The 20,154-nt window shown below is 35.4% G+C and overlaps 1 protein-coding gene across 4 annotated transcripts; it reads left to right on the top strand.

Moving 5' to 3' along the window:
- Nucleotides 1–4,531: 4,531 nt before the first annotated feature.
- On the top strand, nucleotides 4,532–18,364 carry LOC107867633 (sterol 3-beta-glucosyltransferase UGT80B1). 4 transcript variants are annotated; one of them, XM_016713961.2, is made up of 15 exons: nucleotides 4,532–4,851; nucleotides 5,447–6,290; nucleotides 9,354–9,502; nucleotides 9,837–10,079; nucleotides 10,953–11,064; nucleotides 12,874–13,044; nucleotides 14,288–14,351; nucleotides 15,145–15,202; nucleotides 15,293–15,470; nucleotides 15,815–15,945; nucleotides 16,356–16,458; nucleotides 17,113–17,189; nucleotides 17,427–17,474; nucleotides 17,611–17,760; nucleotides 17,923–18,364. In XM_016713961.2, the coding sequence occupies exons 2-15, from the start codon at nucleotides 5,870–5,872 to the stop codon at nucleotides 18,121–18,123; spliced, it is 2,106 nt and encodes a 701-aa protein (XP_016569447.2). In that variant the 5' UTR covers nucleotides 4,532–4,851; nucleotides 5,447–5,869; the 3' UTR covers nucleotides 18,124–18,364. The 4 variants fall into 4 exon arrangements, with proteins under 4 accessions (XP_016569447.2, XP_016569449.2, XP_047266830.1 ...); XM_016713963.2 differs by having other exon boundaries at nucleotides 4,565–4,851; nucleotides 5,663–6,290; XM_047410874.1 differs by having other exon boundaries at nucleotides 4,601–4,851; nucleotides 5,677–6,290.
- The last annotated feature ends 1,790 nt before the right edge of the window (nucleotides 18,365–20,154 follow it).

The following is a 20,154-nucleotide window of genomic DNA, read 5'->3' on the forward strand; positions in this document are numbered from 1 at the left end:
AGATGAACCAACGTTTCACAATGGAACAAATATTGCTTTTCGGCAATAGAATAATGTTATTCTCTGAGTCCATAGCACCACATCCAGAGACCCTTGGCCACTTGTCCTTGAACTGTTGGAGGATGCCAGCTCAGTACTGTGCATGTGACGATGTTCAACCGAGAGCTGCCCAGGCACCTATATGGCCTAACACATTATTCTCTTGATCGGTCCTTTGTATGCAGTCACCATCTCTAGCTGATCTCGAGCGCTCCTAAGTATATATCTCACCATGTTGGCATTAACCCTGAAATGGTGATATTGTGGGCCAACCCCACTTATACTGTAACACCCCAAAAATTCAAGTCGATATTAGAACCATACTTCAAGTTCATGAAAAATCAAACATCATGTTTTCATAGTTTGATAAGTGATTTAGACATATATTAAGGCCCCAAATAACTCCTACCTTATAGACAAGTCAAAATATCCCTTATCGATTAAATTTGAGTGAAGAATATTGTTATAGTCAGCTTTAAACGAGCACAACTTTTAAAGTACTAAGTATTTCTAAGCTCAAAACCCATTAAAAAATAGATACTTGAATTAACTTTCCAACACCATCAGTTTTGCCTTAATTCGATATCGAAGTAAACAGTTATGGCCAAATTACTAAAACACTGTCAAAGTTGTCAGTGACGATGACTCGTAGTCAGACCCTACGAGTCATCAAAAGTACTTGTCGCCATGGAAGTAGGGACCAAAATTTGAGACCTTTGGCCACGACTCAAGTCACGACTCATGATCAATAAGTCGTAGTCTAATTCGTTGGGGCTACTTCCAAGAATTTTCTAAACGATTTTGGAGGGATCGTTTGGTCCTTTTTCACCCTTTTAACCTCAAAACTAGATCGTTTCAATTGTTACAAGAGGTATAAGTCTATTTAATCATCCAAAATCTCTCATTATTTTCCCCAAATCCATTGTAAGTCAAAAAAATTAAGTGATTCAACTCTCAAACAAATCTAAGCCTAGGATTTTTTTCAAAGCCAAATTTCCAAGGCTTCAGTCCAATATTTCATCAGTTCAAGCATGTGGGTATTCAATAAGGGATTCCTTTCTCCCTTACGCCCAAAACCTAGTTTTAAAATATGAATTTCAATTATGATTCTATGATTCTCATGAACTAGAATTTTTACCCAAATAGAATTCTAAGCCTAAATTCAGTTCTCTTTAATATATTTTACATTCGTGAGCATGATTATTTATAATTTCTTATGACTATATTATGACATTCATAATATTCTCATGTTCATGCATGATTTATATGATAATACTTCAGATTTAAAGTATATAATCAAGATATGTATGATGTATCAGTTTTCAAGACTATCAAATATTATTTAACATGATTTTACAGATTTCAGTAGATATTTGTTGACTATCATATTTTCTCATAAAATTTAGTATCTTTGTATACTTAGAATTATGAACCTTCGGTATATTGATAAATTCATGATTTTGAATTTGTGTTACGAAATTTCACATTTCTCTTCAAATTATAAAATTTATCATGATAATTGCATTTTTTAGAGATGGCAGGTTATAAACACCCGATGACTTAGGATATCGTGCATTGTCAGTCAAACACTCAGTCATTCAATTTTCATGATTTAAATATTTTCAGGAACAAAACTTTTCTTTCAACATCAAGACTTCAGTATTATTGAGCTGTTCTGTATGTTAACTTATACTCCGTTGGGAGTAGTACTTAGCATCGAGCGAACGCAGGAATGGAGGCTCACCTGTCAGTTAGGTTGGGACCTTTAGTAGAAGTCCCTAAGTTCCAAAACTACTGTGCCACCATACGTTCTAAAGGGTCACCACTCATATCAGGATTAACACCTTAGTCCTTTTGGACATCAGTTTAGTGGTACCATGTCAGATCAGCCTTTTATACTCTGGCAAGGTATATTGGTCATTTTTTGATGGAATTTATACATCGAACTCGCATGGTTATATGTCGATTGATAGTTTCTCCCGCATTCAGACTCAGTTATAGCATGATCTTGAAATCAGTTTATTCATTACAATATTGATCAGTTATATATTTATTTACTTGGTCGTTGCATTAGTTCACATCCCACAGTTTCAAACCCAATATTCATTCATGATCCTCAGTTTAGCTATACTTTATTTTATACTTTGAATTTTCAGACATCACTGTACATTAGTATATATGTATTTTATATAAGGTTACTGTACTACAGTTTAGCTCCATGCATTCAGTTTGTTCTCAAGTTCATCTTCTTTGAAATTAGTTAGCATTCAGTATAATTTTATAACATATTCATCATTAACTTGAGATTAAATATAATAGTTATGTTTCTACCGCTTCCCAGTTTACAAAATTGTTTTAACTCATGATTTAGAGATTTCACTATGCCTCATAACTTTTGCGTACATGCATGTTTTAAATGCATATTTCAGCAAATGACTTATATTCTCAGTTTTAAAGCATGTTTTAAGTGTTTTCATGACTAGTGCATATCTTACATACTCAGTACATTTCAAAGTACAGATCAAATATCTCTCCTGCCTATATTTTTCACGTGATATAGATTCAGGTGCTTACTATCAGGATCATAGTTAAGCAGATCATAACTTTCAGCCAGCAGGTGATAAGTTCTCTTATTTTGTGGACTCAAATCAGTTGAAGTTTCAATATTTCATTTTCTTATTCGTATGTATTGATTAGGGATGGTTGGGGGTCATGTACAGACTACTTATAGTCAGTATTAGTAGAGGCTTCATAGATGGTTAGTTAGAGTTATTCTATGTGGTTTCAGTTCTTCTTTCTTTCAGGTTACAATGCTATAAATTTTTAACAAAACATATTGAAACAACTTAACTCATGATTATGCTTTTGCTCAATTAATTTAGCATTTATATATGTTTTAATCAATTGCTCAAGCAAAATGTCAGTATTATGGGCTAGTTTGGGATCACTTGTGGTTCTAAGCAACGTGTTACGACTAGGAGGTAGTCTTGAATTGTGACATACATGTACCCGACCCAATCTAGCTCAATCGGCCCAAATCCATATCAAGCCCTTTTCACCCATACAAATATTTTTACTTTACCACTCTCTCTAACCACCATATATCGATAGATAGCATCAACATCATCGACATCATATGGACACCCAAATTTATATCTTATTCTAAATTTTCCACCTAAAATAGAAGTCCATCAGTATAACAACGTGTGCATAATCTATTCCGAGATATTGACAGTTCAATTTTAAGATATACTTGTTTTCAGTTAAAAATAATTTTTTTTAAAAAAACGTAAAACCCTCCTTATGCAACTAATAATTTTTATAGTTCTGATGTATTTTTATGTCTTCTCCAAATAAAAACCACACCAAACCCTAATTCCCCTACCAACCTCATAGATCACATGCCACTCCATACTTGCTCCTGCAGTCACGCAGCAAAATGATAATAAAGCACAAATATGCATTAAAGTCCACATAACAGTCCATCCACAGCTCAGAATGACTACTTTTTTTATCGCAAAAATTGCTCTCTACTACATTATCCTGCACATTCTATTGTCCCTCTGTCTCCCTTTTATCCAGCTAACACAACTGAAAAGTTTAAAAAAAGTCTCTTCTTGGCATTCTATTGGCTCACTAATCCAGCAGAAAATATACTAGTAGTACAAATATAAAATTCTTTTCCAAAATAAATAAAAAAAAAACAACTGGAAATCTAACTTTTGGGCCATTGGAAAAATAGGACCCTTTCTTTCAATATTCTGCTACCAACTAAGCATAATCCTACTAAGATATTTACATTATTTTTCGATTTCACAATCCCTATGGTATTTCAAGATTCTGACAAGTGCCAGCTAGTTACTGAATGAACAAAATATAAATCTGAATATAATTAATTAAATTATTTAAATCGCTCTCAAACATGCGTGCTATAATTGGCTTACTACTAAAAACTATTTTTCCCCACTTTATTTCCCTGTTTATTTACATTAAATAAAATCTCATTCTTTGATATTTAATGCAAACAATCTAAAAAATCAAAGATTTTGGTTTCACCAACTAACAATTGTTTCATTTTAATAGGATGTATTATTATTACTCCCTTTTATTCGTTTTTACCTGTGCACTAATTAACATTATATGTTCACTTTCACTTGCTCAATTTAAAAAATTTAAAAATAATATTTTATTCTATCCATATTACTATATTGCTATTCATTTATCAATATATATATTTATAATATTTAAAAATAGACATTGTATATTTGTTATTATTTTATTTATTAACTAGGAGTAAATTTATGTTGTTGACTCTTCAAAAATGTCAAAGAATGTGTGTGAAATAGTTTACTTTTAGATACAACAACAATAATAACAAATTTAATGTATTCCAATGTGGAGTTTGAGAGGATAAAATGTACGCAATTCATATCGCTACCTCCGAAGAAGTAGCGGTATTATATTTACTTTTAGATAATTCCACAAAAATATAATATCGAAAGTAAAATGCAGCACAACTTATGGTAAAACAGTAAAAATGAAACGTTTCCATTTCCAACTTTATTTCCTTATACACAATACGTTTAGTCTTGGATTAGACAGAAAACAATAGAGAAGTCTTGAGACTCTTTGTCATCAGCATTCAAAATTGTTTCTAATCCAGTGACCATTTTGTTTAAAATTTTATACAGGATGATGCTTAATCAATGAGTGTTCCTCCACAACCCAACAAGAAGTGAAGCTTCTTTTTCAACAGACTCATACGCCATCCTTTTTAGCTTCCCTCCAAAACGGTTTCAACAATAATTGCTGGTAAGTTTTGTACCATAGTTGTTTATTTCCTAGTTCTAATTAGCCTTTCCAATTAGATTATAGTTGAAACAAGTATCTTTTCTTGATAAATTTATGTGCTTGAGTAGTATTTGTTTTCTTTAATTCTTGAATTGCCAAAAGGATTATCAAGATTCCATCTTTTTAGCAAAAAAGATATCTTCTGTTTTGTGGGCCATGTTCCTTTTCACGTTTTAACTTATTTGTTGTTTTGTACTGTTTCTCTTGTACTCTGTTGATATAACTAGGGCGTGTATTGTGTGAGGTTCCTGTAGCTATTATTGTCTTTTTGATAACTGTGTTGTCCGGACAACTTTGGCATCTAGACTAATTCCACGGTATACGTGCCAGATAATTCTGTCCAAGGCTTGGAAAAATGAGAGAAAATCACCTAGTGTGTTTTGTCAATGTTGGGGGTGTAAACATGAGACCTCGTGATTCTCGAAGTTCCTGTAGCTATTAATTATTTTACTATTATAGATTTTGAATTTTGTATTGATTTTGAACTTGGCACAACAATTGTTTTAGGCGTGATGTTGACTGTTTGGTTGTGTTTTTTTCTGATTGGTCTTCGCAGAGGACAGATTAGCATTTCACATTGACTATCTAAGTGCTTGTGGTGTAGTTTGGAAAATTTCAGCCTTAAACTTTGGGGAATTGTTCAGTTTCTAGCATCAATATTTTTTTTTCCCATGTGGGGTTGCTGAATTTTGGCTGTATCCTGGCTGATTTTGGTGTATTTGGGGAATTGTTCTGCATTTTGGGGTTGCTGAATTTTGCCATTTCTGAGCAGATTTTGCTGCACAGGATTTTTATGATTTCTGGGGTTGCTGAATTTTGCAAGTTGTCAGAAGATATTTATGTTAGTTGCTGAATCAGGAGTTCAGTTGAATTTGAGTTTTCTTGTGTTGGATTAAAATTATTTGCAGCGTTTGAACTTTGGAACCCTAGGTGAGTGAGTCTGGTGAAATTTCAGTGTTTCTGGAGTTCGCCAGATGAAATGAATAGTAATGGGCCTAATGGCACTGCTAAAACCTTGCAAGTGTTAGAAGACAGGGTTGAAACTACTAGCCAGTTGGGGAGCAGTTTGGACTGGACAAGTGATGTTGGTTCATCGGTTCAGTCGGACAGAAAGTCCCTTGATAAAGAGTTGACCGGGGCATTGGATCAGAGCACAAGTCCTTTAGAAGTACCTAATAATGCTGATGAACGGTGTGATGCTTCTTTTTCCGATGAATTAGATGGCTGGAGGACAAGTTCTTCATCACTTGTGGACATTAGGTCTTCTGATGAGCATTCTGATGAGTGTTTGACTCCAGAACTGAAACATCAGAGAACACATCCGCTTCAGCCTTCTTTAGTTTTGGAGAGTCCTGAGTCAAATTATCGGAGTTCTAGTGCTCCACCTCGCGCTCGGAAAGGTTAGTGCTTTTAGCTTCAGCTTTTCTCTGTTGATAAATAAGCTTTTCTCTGTTGCTAAATTAATGAGCTTGTGAAAATCTGCAGTAGATTCTTCCTTGTGCATTTAGTTTAGTTTTCTCTTGGACTAACAAATTTAGAATAGGAGTTATGGTCCTTGGCAAAATGTCATTGACAAGTATATAATGAAAGTTTGAGAGGAAATGTATCAGCTAAACTCAAGTGACTGGGATATTAGGACTTCAGAATGATCCCGTGGAATTTTTTCTTTACTTCTTTTGTTTCATAATGCTGTTCGTTAGGGGTGTAATTTGATTTCCTTTATGTCCCTCGAGTAGTTTCTGTTTTCTGGAGGACTTCAACAACATAACTAGTATATTCCCACAAGTGGAGTTTGGCTGTTTCTGATAGACCCTTTGTTCAAGGAAATTGTTTTTAGGAAAAACTGTTTGAAAGAAATGCAATAGTAAAAGCTATAATAAAAAATTTGAATAAAGAAAATTATGGACAGGCAAATGATTATAGATAACCAAAGTAAAAGAAGCAATAGTGTTAGTAGAATCAAACCATAAGATAAATGCTAACATAATAGTAGTAGAACTGATAAGGGAGTTTTCTGGAGGACTGTATTCTGTATTTGTAGCAATGACGACCTTTCCATAAGTATCTTTCATCACTTCCAATGGATAGTTGTTGATAATCTTGAACTAAACATAAACTTTGCAACTTTCATATGATGAATTTGTTTTTAATGGTGTCATTAATAAACCTGCTAGACTTTACATTCTTTTCCCTCTTGAATTATCTTCTGCTCAATGTGAAAATGTTCCCCTAGATAGATTAATTTTGTACACATCTCTGATCCAACTCATATTTTCTTTTTCTTATTTTTGTGTGAGATTGCAATTTCTTCTTCAGTTTAACACTCTATTGATGTACTAGATATAATCTCGTTCGGGATATGAGGCATGCCTCTCTTGGTAGGAATATTACAATATTTTTAGAATTGAGCTACAGTGTTTACCTTGTCAAAAAAAAAATGAGCTAGAGTGTTCAAGCTACTAGTCACAGCTTTATTTCTCAGATTTGTGCCATCTAAGGTAGTAACATACTCCTTGATAGTCATGAATCATGATGGACAATGTCCATCAAGCTCATATGTTTTCTTGATAACGAATGTGAACTTGTCTTTTCGTGAACCCCTCATGGCATAGTATTCCTTTTTTCGTTCTGATAAGTATCTCATGGCATAACGAGTTATTAAGCATCATTTACATAGCAGTACACATCAAATGGTTGTGCTATTCCTTCATGTACAAAACTAAAATTTTTTCTTGATAGATAGATAAGCTTAGGTGTCAATGTCTGATGACATCCTTTGGATTCCAAATATGTCAGGAAGCAGCAATATGCTCACCAATCTCTCCAAGGCATAGTAGCAAGTTAGTTTAACGTCAGTTGTCTGTTGCTCTGTGGGATGAGTATGTTAATATAATTCTTCTTTGATTGATAGTAAAACTATTTCTTGTGTTGTATCTTTATTCTATCTGACAAAAAATGAAACTATATTTGTGTATTAATTTACTTGGGATGACAAAATGGTCTAGTGAACTATCGGATTTATGATGCTAAGCATCATGGACTGGTTGGTTTGAGCATAGGAGCATTTGAAGAAGGTAGTCGTGCGTGTAAGCACAACAATGAATTGACGCATATATTCCAAATACCTATCTAAGATTAGATGGAGTGCCGATAGAAGTTCTGCCTCATATCTATATTAATATATGGGCAGATAAACCGTCAACTTGGCTGGACTATGATTAGATATTGTACCGTCTTAATCTTCCCCTGTACAGAGTTGATGCTTACTGCAGGTTGAGTTGCTCCAGAGATGGAATTTGCGATAACATTTTCTGCTAAAATGTGTCCTTGTTTTTCGTTTCATTTTCATCCAAACTTTCAGAAGGTATTTAATAGAACTGTGCCTCTTCTTGCTACACTCTTCTAAAAGGAGGGTTCATTGACCTTTTTCATCGCAAGGTCAAATTTATGCCCTTTGTCATCTTTATCTGTCTCAGGAAATCCTTGAGTTATATATGTGTACAGGTCTGTTGAAAGTCTTGCTTCCTTGTAATCTACCATCCGCTTTTTGATTGTAACTGAAGTTACTTTAAGGGTCATAAGGATGAACTCTTTTTAGCGATGCAGTATCTTGATAGAGTTCCATGAGCTAAATTATATTCACCTGCTTCTTTGGCCCAAATGTCAAGAATTCTGCCCAGTGGTCTATATTGCCAAGTTTCACCTCGACCATAAAAAATATAACTTCCAAAAATAACACAGAAGTGGAACTTCATATCAAAAGAAAATTAGCAGTAGGACATGGAAAAAACAATGGTCAGTGAAATTAATAACAAACAAAACAAACGTTGGTTTTGGAGGACAGGTTTTGAAAGACAAAGATGTCAAACCAAGCTACTAAAAGACAGAACTGCAATATAACACTAATGTTGGGAAAACAATTGTAAACGTGAAAATATCAAATGTCCAAAAGCCTCCAGAGTGCTAACTCTAACTTCCCCTTCTCCATACAACTACAACAACATACCCGGTGTAATACCCCAAGTCTTCTTTGCTTCCTTCAAAGCCAAGGTATGTTATAGACTTTTTAATATGTTGCTCCTCACATCATTTCCACTTTCCTCCCTCGAAAACCAAAAGCTACATCCTGTATCACATTTATGATACTCTGCCGGTGTGCTATAGTGCTGACAATGATTTCATATCTATAGTGGCAAAATAATCATGAATGAAGCTTGAGAATCTCTGAGTATTGTTTTTAAAATATTTGGTAATGTTACGGGTCTTCTATAAGCAACTGAAGCAAATCTTTGAGTAGCTGCAAATAATTCTGTTATTCTTTTCATTTTCCATACTTGCTTCGGGAGGGATTAGACATTTATATCTCTGTTGATGGGGATAAAGCTGGCCATTGCGGTTTACTGGTTTAGATGTTTTTCTTTCTCACACAAGACATCTGCATTTTTTTTGGGTTCAACTTGTAGGTTTGGAGCACAGCATTACTGCACCTGTGACTACTCACAGAAGTCTTTTCCTTGAAGGCGAGGGTATGGCTTTTTCAAGATCTTTGACTCAGAGGAGGGATAGTCCAAGGCGTAATCTAATATTGGATAGACTTTCTGAACGTGAAAAGGTAAATGTTGAACAAGATATCTACATCTCCAGTTTTGAAGTGCCTATTATCTGATAACCAATTGTGTAGTGCTTCCCTGTGAGATTCTATAATAGTCGCATGACGTAGGAGTTGATATAATTTCTCGTCTTGATTGTGATATGCATGTCAATTTGTTAGAAGTTGTTGCAAGTTGTTATCAGAGTTTAATCTTCTGTCCTTTACTCTTTCTCTTTTTTAAACCAAAATTATCCTTAACACTATTTTTTTAAAACCAAAATTGTCCTTCACACTAGTGTTGGCTTGACTTTGGTTTACAATTTCTCATATTTCCTTCTGTTCCTGATGTCACCAGCAAAAGCTCATTGTGGAGATGGTAAGGATTCAAAGGGATGGAACTGTGGAGGTTGACCTTACTAAGAGTACACCTGTAGCTTCTGAATTGTTGGAGCTGCGATCTGTTGAAGAACCCATTCCTACTGTAGACAGGATTATCACAGATTTTAATAAGTCAGTTCCAAAGTTGAAAATTTTGGTGCTTGTTGTTGGAACTAGGGGAGATGTTCAACCATTTTTGGCTATGGTCAAGAGACTTCAGGCATGTTGGGAGTTCTAAATTACCATATTTATAACTGCTCTAATCATATATATTCTCTGTTTTTGCTTCTTGACTATCTATACTTGCCTATATGATTATCACTGCATCAATGTTTTCCAGCATCCTTTCCAGAAATTACCTAAGGATACTGCAGTACCCAAATTTCGGCTTTGACTGACACTTTGTTGGAGAGGTCTGTTTGATGGACTTCTAAGTCCTATTTAACTAGACTCTAGTTTCTCCGCTTTTCCAGTCTTTTTAGTCACGTGCTTTTAAAATTGATTAAGGTTAAGATGCTATAAGGTAAAAGCATTAGATTGGCTTGCCTTGGACCTGGGCAAACCAATTGAGATTTCATTTGATTATATGCCGATGGAGATAGTTTTTAGGACCTATATTGTTGAAGCAAGTATTAAAAACAAAGGTCACTTGAGCCTTGCAATTAATATGCACAAGGACAATTTTGTCTGCTTGCGAGTTGACCACTTTTGCTGCTTGATTCTAAATATGCTCTTTCAAGTGTTGTTGATACCATCGGATTCAATTCCTTTTCCTGTCTAAGGTTGGATTAGCTTTATTTCTTGGTGTTGGCCCCTTCTGGTGCACATTGATTTATTGTTTATTATTTAAGATGCTTGTCATTTTTGTGGTTAATATTGGATTTTCTTGTGAAATAATTGATAATATTTCAACTATGTACTTTGGGTTCCCATCTTTCTAGTAGTAATTTAAGTATTTTTTTTGTTTCACTTACTGGCTGTAGAATTTTGTTGGTGTTTTCTCACCTTTATATCTTCATATTTTGGTTGAGAAATTGTTCACTTGTCGAGTTAATAATTTGTTCAGTTTCTAATCAGTTTTATGCATTGACAGGCATTTGGTCATCGTCTCAGGCTAGCAACTCATTCTAACTTCCGCGATTTTGTCAAATCAGCGGGCATAGACTTCTACCCATTGGGTGGTGATCCTCGGATATTGGCAGGATGTAAGAGGTCTTTGGCATGCTTCTTTATTTTTTCACTTTCTTGTTTTTGTCTCTGTTATGTGTACTTTGCCGTGGGTATGTATTAGGCCTGGGTGGATAAGTATCCTGTATGGATAAACATAGTTTTGCTGCAAATTTTTGGTGTCTTGAAGAATCTGCATTAGTTCTTACACCTGTTTCACACAGGTTTGCCTCAAGTACGTACACTAAGGTAAATGAAGGATTCATGTAGCATAGATTTGGCTACCTATGCCTGTGGTAATAATATTTCCATGCGCTTGGCCTAGAGAAGAGAAATCTCTCATTAAAAAAAAACTCTACATGTGAGGATGAGTATTATAGGCCTAAACTAAATAAATAAAAGTGTCTCATCACTAACATAAAAGTGTCTCATCACTGACATGCGGTGATCCTTGTTATTTCATGACATTGACAACTACGATGGTGGTAAATTGGTTTTCAGAGCTTTCTCCTTAGTAGGGATATATAGCCTTGTTTACCAAAAAAAGGGATATATAGCCTTAAGGGTCAGTTAGTATGCTGGGCAAACATATGTCCTGGGACAAAAATTTAGTGCTTGCTAATCCTGAATAAATTATACTCCCTCCATTTAAAAAAGAATGACCTAGTTTGACTTGGCACGGAGTTTAAGAAAATAAAGAAGACTTTTGAATCTTGGGGTGTTAAATTAAAGATATGTCAAATGTACCAAAATGCCCTTCAATCTTGTGGTTTTAAACATGCCATGTGGAAAGTTCAAATTAAAAAGTTGCTAAAAAAGGAAAGGGGTCATTCTTTTTCAAAAGGAACTAAAATGGAAAGTGGTCATTCTTTTTTAAACGGAGGGAGTACTAGGATTAGTAATTAGTACCAGGATAAGTTATCGCTCCTAGAGGTGGAATAATAGTATGTGATTATTTATCCTGGGATAAAATAATGAAAAATGACAAAAATACCATGCGGTCCCTCAAACCATTTTTCTACTAAATAAATAAGGTGGAGGGTATTTTTGTAAACAAACTTCTTTTTAGAAATTATCAATGCATGTTTTTTTTAGTACAACAAAACAAATAGTCAATAAGAAATAATAGTAGGATAATCAATCCCAGCATAACTAATCTCATTATTAATAATCCCACCAAAACTTGTTTCAAACCAAATGACCCCTAAGAGTGCTCCTTAATTCTTATCCTTGCTATCCTGTTAATGCGTGAACTGACCTCGAAAACTAGCTCATGATTTTAGAATTGCCCAAGATAATATTAGGAGACTGCATCCTATACATGCAACCAGTGTAGGACACTCTAAGCCCCCTCCTTCCCTCCCCCTTCATTGCACACCCAGAACTAAACGAAGCATGGATATCATAATGTAGGGCCCTACAGTAGGTAACACAACAATGATGATGAGTCTGGCTCTAATACCAAGTTAAGTAGATGAACTTAGGCCTAACTCAACCTCAAAAATTAGCTTGTGCGGTGAAGGGTCGCCCTAGTCAAATGGAGATAATAGCCACGCTGCCACCAATGTGGAACACTAACATATCCTATGAGCAATCATGGTTATAACAAGCTTCTCGTTTTCTTTTAGTTATTACTTAATGCACAGTTTGGAATTTCTCCTAAATTTTGGAAACTTTTCAGCATACATAAGAGACAAGTTTGTATTGGAATCTAGTATGAAAAAAGTGGCTCATTCACATACTTGTACAAGTAGAAGAGAAGTTTTGTGACATGTTAATATGGAAATTCTGTTTGCTGATAAAATCGACTAATATGGACTAAGTTTCTATGTTCTGTGGAATTGTAGATATGGCCAGGAACAAAGGTCTCATTCCTTCTGGACCAGGAGAGTTGTCTGTACAACGAAAGCAGATAAAGGCTATAATTGAATCCCTTCTCCCGGCTTGCACTGAGCCAGATACTGAAACTGGTGAACCTTTCAGAGCACAAGCCATTATTGCAAATCCTCCTGCATATGGTGAGTTCAGAAAGAACCTGTGCACTTAGACATTCACCACTCATTTCACTCTTTTAATATCTGGAGTTCTAATTCACGTTTGGTCCGTGATTTATCACATGCAGTTGTAAAGTCATTGCTTGTTCTCTGAAAGATTGCCTCTTTGGGGGTCGTTTTTCAGTCAGATGTTTGATTCAAAATCTGCCTTCACAGGCAACGCATGTTTGACTAAATTAGAAAGATGTATTAACCAGTAACCATGATACATTTCTCCCAGTAGAATAATCCAAGTGGGGGAGCGAATGCAGCTACTTGACTGTAAGGAGAGGAGCTACTATATTGTGGGATGAAGTCTCTTAGTCATGTGTGGAATTTATCTTAGAAGGGATTAACTTGAAGTCAACGAATGTGAAATTAAATAAACAATTACTGTGTATGAAGAGAGGGATGGGTCACTATACGCCTCCGGACACAAGAATCTTAAGGATAACTTTGACTGTTCAGCTGTTTCATATTTAATTGCACTGCCTTCACAGTGCTCCTCTGCTTCTTTCCAATCAGAGTAGTATGTGCTCGTCTGTAGATTGACTTCTTCTTGTCTCAAGAAGTTGGATTATTGGCTACATCAAGAAGTTGGGCTATAAAGAAATCCACCTGGTTGTATTTTCTGTATCAAATTTACTAGTTGTGTTAAACTGCTTCTAACAATTAAAAGTCCTTCTAAACTAAAAAAACTTAATTGATCTTCTTCGAGTGATCCCAAAATGTTGTCATAGCATGCATTTTTATTTTGGGAGAATTCATTAGCTGTATCTTAGGAAGTGTGTATTCTGCACAACTTTGGCAAGTTGGATATTGGTCTGTGAGGAGTTCATTTGTTTGTCAGTCGTTATTATTATTTAGTAATTACAAAACAAGGAGTTTAGAGATTCCATTCTCTTGGAAATCATTGAAAACGAAGAGCTTAGGAGGAAGAAGACTTAATTTTGAGCTTATGCTCTGTAGATAGATGTCAAAATATAAACTGCTTTATATGGTTTTCCTCAATGGTCAGCAAAACAATATTCATTTTTATGCTTTCCTGCACTCTATATGCTCCTTGCATTGTAGATAGTGCTACTCCATCATTTTACAGATTTCAGCAACCTCTTGGCGCTATTTTTGTTAATAATATTTACTTATCAAAATTAGTCAACAGGATGGTATTTAGTCCAAGTCAACTTATAAGCATTGTTTTATTTTTCTGGAACGCTCTTTGTGACAGGACATGCACACGTTGCTGAAGCCCTTGGGGTACCCCTTCACATCTTCTTCACAATGCCCTGGACGTAAGCTCTGATTGACACTTTCTTTATTATTTTGGAAATATCATATTGACGATTAGACAAGTGGATGCACCTGCAATTGCTGTCTTGGTCAATGTACAACCTTGTAAAATTCATTCCTCATATAAATCTGTGATGAAACAAACTACTGCTTTCTGATTTCTATTATTTTAAGTTTCCTCTTTGAGAAAAGCCAATATGTAACAACAGGTAGATGTTCTGCGCTATGTGAATGTTTTTCAGATTTGATGTTGAATAGACCATTCTAAGATGGCAGTTGATAAGATCATGTGGAGAATTTGTTCTTACCAGCTTAATATCTGATACATGGACCACTGGCCACTTGATATCTACCATGTGGCATTTGGTTTTAAAAAATGAAAAACAGGTTTTGCGAAATTCTTGAAGTTACAAGAATTACACCAAAGAAAAGTACTAGTTTTGCTTCTTTTATTTGGTGGAATTTGTGTTGGAACACAATTTTTGGAAAGACCCAAATATTTCTTTTGATGGGGCTGCGTTGAACACAATTTTTGCTGAAATTTGAAAAAGTTTTTGCAGAAACCGCTTTGAAATATTTCAAACCAAGCACCTAATGTTTTGTGACATACAAAGATTAGATGCAAGTAGTAGTCGGTTATTCTGAATTAGGAAGATTTATAGATCAACTGGAAGAACTATTATGCATAGAGAATATAATGTGAATCAGTTGCTGGGTTCAATGTCATTCTTCATCAAATTCTCCCATTTAATATTTTCAACAAGATACTTTCTCACACACTTTGTTAATAGACAGGCCAACTAAAGAATTTCCTCACCCATTGGCTCGTGTACCTCAAACTGCTGCATATTGGGTATGTTATCAATTTATTCTTGTGAAAAATACTTTGCCATTAATGCTACGGATTCTTATTAAACTCTTTATCTTTTTCTGCACAATCCAGCTTTCCTACATAGTTGTGGATTTACTTATCTGGTGGGGCATAAGAAGTTACATCAACGAGTTTAGGAAAAAGAAGCTAAACCTTCCTCCTATCGCCTACTTCAGCACGTACCACGGATCAATTTCTCACTTCCCAACTGGCTACATCTGGAGTCCACATGTTGTTCCAAAGCCTAAAGGTATATATCAGCTCTTCAATGGTATCAAGATGCTGGTTTCATCATGTTGGTCATTTCCATTTTTCTTGTTGAAGAAAAACTAATGACTTATAAATGTCAAGTGAATGGCTTTCAGTTTCTTGTGGAGTAGAGGGATTCTCCATTTAAAATAAGAGTATTTCTACATTTGTAATCTCTCTCCCTTCTCTCTCATTAATCCCCCCAACCGTCCCTGAATTCATGAAAGCTCTTTTCTGCCTTTTCTAGCTCTACTTCACCCATTGGCTTAGCAATAATGTGTGCTCATAGTACCAGTCTACTCGATTTATCATAAAAAATATTGACGAATTTCATTAATTTTGCAGATTGGGGCCCTTTGGTTGATGTTGTTGGCTATTGTTTCTTAAACGATGGGAGTAACTACCAACCTCCTGAAGAATTTATCAAGTGGATCCAAAATGGGTCTAAACCTGTATATATTGGGTTTGGGAGCATGGTAAGGTTTTCTAGTATAAATTTGCAGGAGTCTTAGAAATATCAGACAATCCTTTATCCCATCATCCATTCTTGCAACATATCTATGAGTCCAATGCCTTGTATAATTTGGAAGCAACTTATTTCTAGGCTTACTGCCATTGCTGGAATTCTTAGTTTTCTACTGGCAGTCGAGTGAAAGCATCAATGATCCAATCCATTCTTGATAAACTTGCATCAATAGTGGATTCTATCAGTCTAACTGTATTTTCTTCTCACCCAAATTTATTTGTTAAATAGATCTGTAAGGTGGCTGTGTTAGTGTCAATTAATACCTAAGCAATGTGATCTATTATCATCATCACTTTGGTCTCCTGCTTCACTTTGTTTTTGAAGACGTCCAACTTGTTGATTCCTTTTGTCTGTCTGTAGCCTCTTGATGATTCCAAGAAAACCACAGAGATAATTTTGGAGGCACTGAAGAATACCGGACAGAGGGGAATTCTTAACCAAGGTTGGGGAGATCTTGGTACTTGTAAGTTCTCTCGTCCTTTGCATTTTTGTTCCTCTTATTACATTCTACATGTTTCTGACTGACCATAAAATTGATCATATGTAGGCTGCAAAATAGCTAAATCTTTTGACGAATGAATAAGACATAGGCATCAACTCTCCTTAGTTAGCGCATATGTATCATATTGAAGCTCTAGTGCTTTACCATGTGTTCACTTGAATGGTTAAGACCTGGATGAACCTCAAAAGTACCATTAGAAGAACCTTGGAGGGGATGGTCTATTAAATAAAATTCTCTACAAGTCATTTAACTGGCGCATAATAAGTCTCCCTTAGCTTCCCTTTTGGCCTTCCCCCAGTCCCCTGACGTACAATGTTAAAAACCAATTCCAAGGCCAATTACTTTCTCGAGAAGCAGAGAGAAATTTGAGGGCATAGGATGCTCGGAAGGAGTTGCAATTTCGGTCAAAAAACAACATAAACATTTAGTGGATAGATCAAGAGACAAGTTCATTTGTCATTATATTACTGGAAGGAGCCACATACAGAAGTGCACTTTTGTAGCATTTGTAAATAATGTTGATTCGTCCTTACTTTCATAATTGGATTGCATTTGGGAATGTTCTAACGCCAACAAATATTTTCTCTTGTTTGTTTTTCTCCTATTCTGTTCCAGTTCAAGAGATTCCAGAAAATGTTTTCCTTCTCGCGGAGTGCCCTCATGATTGGCTTTTTCCTCAATGCTCAGCTGTGGTAAGTATCATTGATGTGAAATTTACTCCTAGCTACTCATGTTATGTATCTTTTGAATGCTTTTCTGGACAGCAGACTAGGGAGATGGGATCAGTTATGATAAACTGATGACCGATGCTTGGTTATTAGGGATTTTACACACTAGTATAACTGGCCTTCTAAGCTCCAGTCATCTCAATGTCTGGATATTGAAAAATATTATCTTCTGATGGGCTTGTCGGAAATACCTGCTTACAGGTTCATCATGGTGGCGCTGGAACCACAGCTGCAGGACTACGTGCTGGGGTAATGTTCTTTCTCAATCTTATATCGGTAGTATTATTCTAAATGGCTAGGCATAGATGCCAATCAGATCTGGATCTTTTGCTCTTTAGTTATATTGAAAGCTCAGATGTTCTTATGCGGTGTCTTTTTAATCCAGTGTCCAACAGCTATAGTACCATTCTTCGGTGATCAATTCTTTTGGGGTGATAGAATTTATCAAAAGGGACTGGGACCTGCTCCGATTCCTATTTCACAGCTTAGTGTGGAAGGACTCTCCGATGCTATAACATTTATGCTCCAGCCTGATGTAAGTGTCTATGCATCTCCCTACCTGAATGACATAGTCCAAATTACCAATCTCTGTCACTGCAGAACACAAGCGTGTTTTTGGAAATGCTCGCTACAGCCTTTGCTGGCTTTGAATTTTTTTATTTTCTACGTGTAATCTGATGGATAGCTGCTTATACAGGTGAAATCCCGAGTAATGGAACTAGCTGTATTATTAGAAAACGAAGACGGTGTTGCAGGTGCAGTTGATGCATTCCATCGGCATTTGCCTTCAGAAATACCACTGCCAACCCCGCCTCCTGAGGAAAACGATGGTCCAAATCCGTTACAGTGGCTTTTTACAAGGATTGGAAAAATCTGTTGCCTGCCTTGTGGTTCTTAGTCCAGCGACTGCATTGTAGAATAGTATAGTTTATGTTTTTATTTCATATTTTATTTATTAATTGGTTGTTCTTTTTTCAGGGGTCCTATTTTCTTGGCTTGTAAAGAAATAAATCAAGTTACGTGGTAGAGCTTTATATACATATTTATTAGCATTTTCACAGTGATGCTTGAAATAGCACCATGCACATGATTTCAGGGGAAAATGTCCTTAAAGATACAAGTGTAGTCATTTTTTTAGTTACATGTGTCATTTGCTAATTTGTTCATTTTACAAGTCATAGGCAATTGGTTTTACAGTCACGGTTGTCCACGAGACACGCTTCGGTCCAATAGAAGCGGAGTCTATATGGTCAATAGTTGGAGTGTGTAACTTGCAAAACATGCAGAGTACAATGGGCTCTCAGTGTCTTGTTAAATGACGTTTAATGTTTGAGCATCCTGCAGTAAGCTAGTTTCTTTTACTTGTGATTTTGAAGCCTTTTAAAGTGGCACTTAATTTAGTAAGTAATTTCTCATCCTTTTGTCAAGCATACTGTAATATCTGATCACTTCAGAAGTTAAAAGTGCTGAGTCGAGGTTATTAAACAGCGTATATTTCTCTTTTTCAAGTGAATCTCCTTCAACATTGTCCCATACTAAGTTTGATGCTATACACTTCAGCACTTTTTGTTACTTATGAATTATCATTTAGTTGTAAATTTTTTTATGTTTCTTTTAATCTCGATTCCCTGTAATTTCTTGTAACGGCAGGAGCAGCAGAAACCCCACCCTTGAAATACAATTAATTCTCCATGCACTTTATCTTTCCATCAATTTATGTGTCCTGATTTAAAATATGACCTTCCATCAATTTATGCGTCTTCATAAATAAAATGAGGGTCAAACTTACTATTTTTCTTTTTATGAATTTGGATATAAAGTCTTCAATTTTTATTTTTATTTTTATTTTGCAATATTTTGACTTTTGAAAGGGAGCTTTGGAGTAACCGGTAAAGTTGCTGTCATGTGATCAGGAGATTACGGGTTCAAGCCTTGGAAACAGCGTCTAGCAGAAATGCAAGATAAGACTGTGTATAATACATCCTTGTGGTGGGATCCTTCTCCGGACTGGACACCGCGCACAGCGATAGCTTTAGTGCACCAGGCTGTCCTTTAGTATTTTGACATCTAGAAATTATATAAAAAGTGATGTGAATCGCAATAGTTAACTAATCAAAATATGTAAAAATAAAATAAAATTGTAGTTTAACAATACATTCTTTGATACATCTCTGGATTTTTTACTGCTTCCCAGGTGTTATCAAACTAGATAGCTTTAGTATTGTGTGGTTCGCTGGAAAAAAGTGTCATCCATCGTCTCTCTAGACCTTTTTGATCTTCCACAGATGAAAAGTACTATTGAACTCGATTTTTTCTTAAAAATTCTCCCACAAACTCAAACATCTAGTAGTAGTACATTAGCTTTTGTCATGTCTTGCTCACGATTTTTTTTTTTCCACAATACGATCATCAATTTATTCATTACGGACATAAAATGTCCAAAGGAGCGTAAAATATCATTTACAATTCAGTTTGAAAATACTCTTTTCTAAGACAACTTGTACAAAATATGCATTAAAAACTTAGCTACATTATGAGCTACAACACTAAAACTTTTAGGAATATGTACAAATTCTACATGCTCTAAATATGCTGACATATTCCAAATATCTTCAGAAGGTACCTCTATATCCCAAGTAGTCTTCACATTTTTCTTCAATATATCTACTACACCTTTCGCATAAGAGAAGGCAAAGAATTTCTTCCATCCATTTTGTATCACTTTTTTCACAGCTTTTCTTATTGCAAACAGTTCAGCAATCATACACCTTTCAACAAATTGAATCGCGGAGCCATGGGCATGAAGCAAAACACCCTTGCTATCCATACAATCAAATCAATACTTGCCTTCTTTGCCTCAACACTTAGCCCCGCATCATAAACAAATCCCATCTTCCGGCACTCTTAGTTGGCATTAGGGGTGACAAAC

This window comes from Capsicum annuum, chromosome 4 (genome assembly GCF_002878395.1).
Source record: "Capsicum annuum cultivar UCD-10X-F1 chromosome 4, UCD10Xv1.1, whole genome shotgun sequence".
Taxonomy (NCBI): domain Eukaryota; kingdom Viridiplantae; phylum Streptophyta; class Magnoliopsida; order Solanales; family Solanaceae; genus Capsicum; species Capsicum annuum.

What these genes read in the sequence shown, in the direction of transcription:
- LOC107867633 (XM_016713961.2), top strand. Translation starts at nt 5,870, where the DNA reads ATGAATAGTAATGGGCCTAATGGCACTGCTAAAACCTTGCAAGTGTTA. An exon ending in CTCAAACTGCTGCATATTGG is followed by an intron (nt 15,203 to 15,292) that starts GTATGTTATCAA and finishes TGCACAATCCAG; the next exon opens with CTTTCCTACATAGTTGTGGA. An exon ending in TTCCTCAATGCTCAGCTGTG is followed by an intron (nt 17,190 to 17,426) that starts GTAAGTATCATT and finishes ACCTGCTTACAG; the next exon opens with GTTCATCATGGTGGCGCTGG.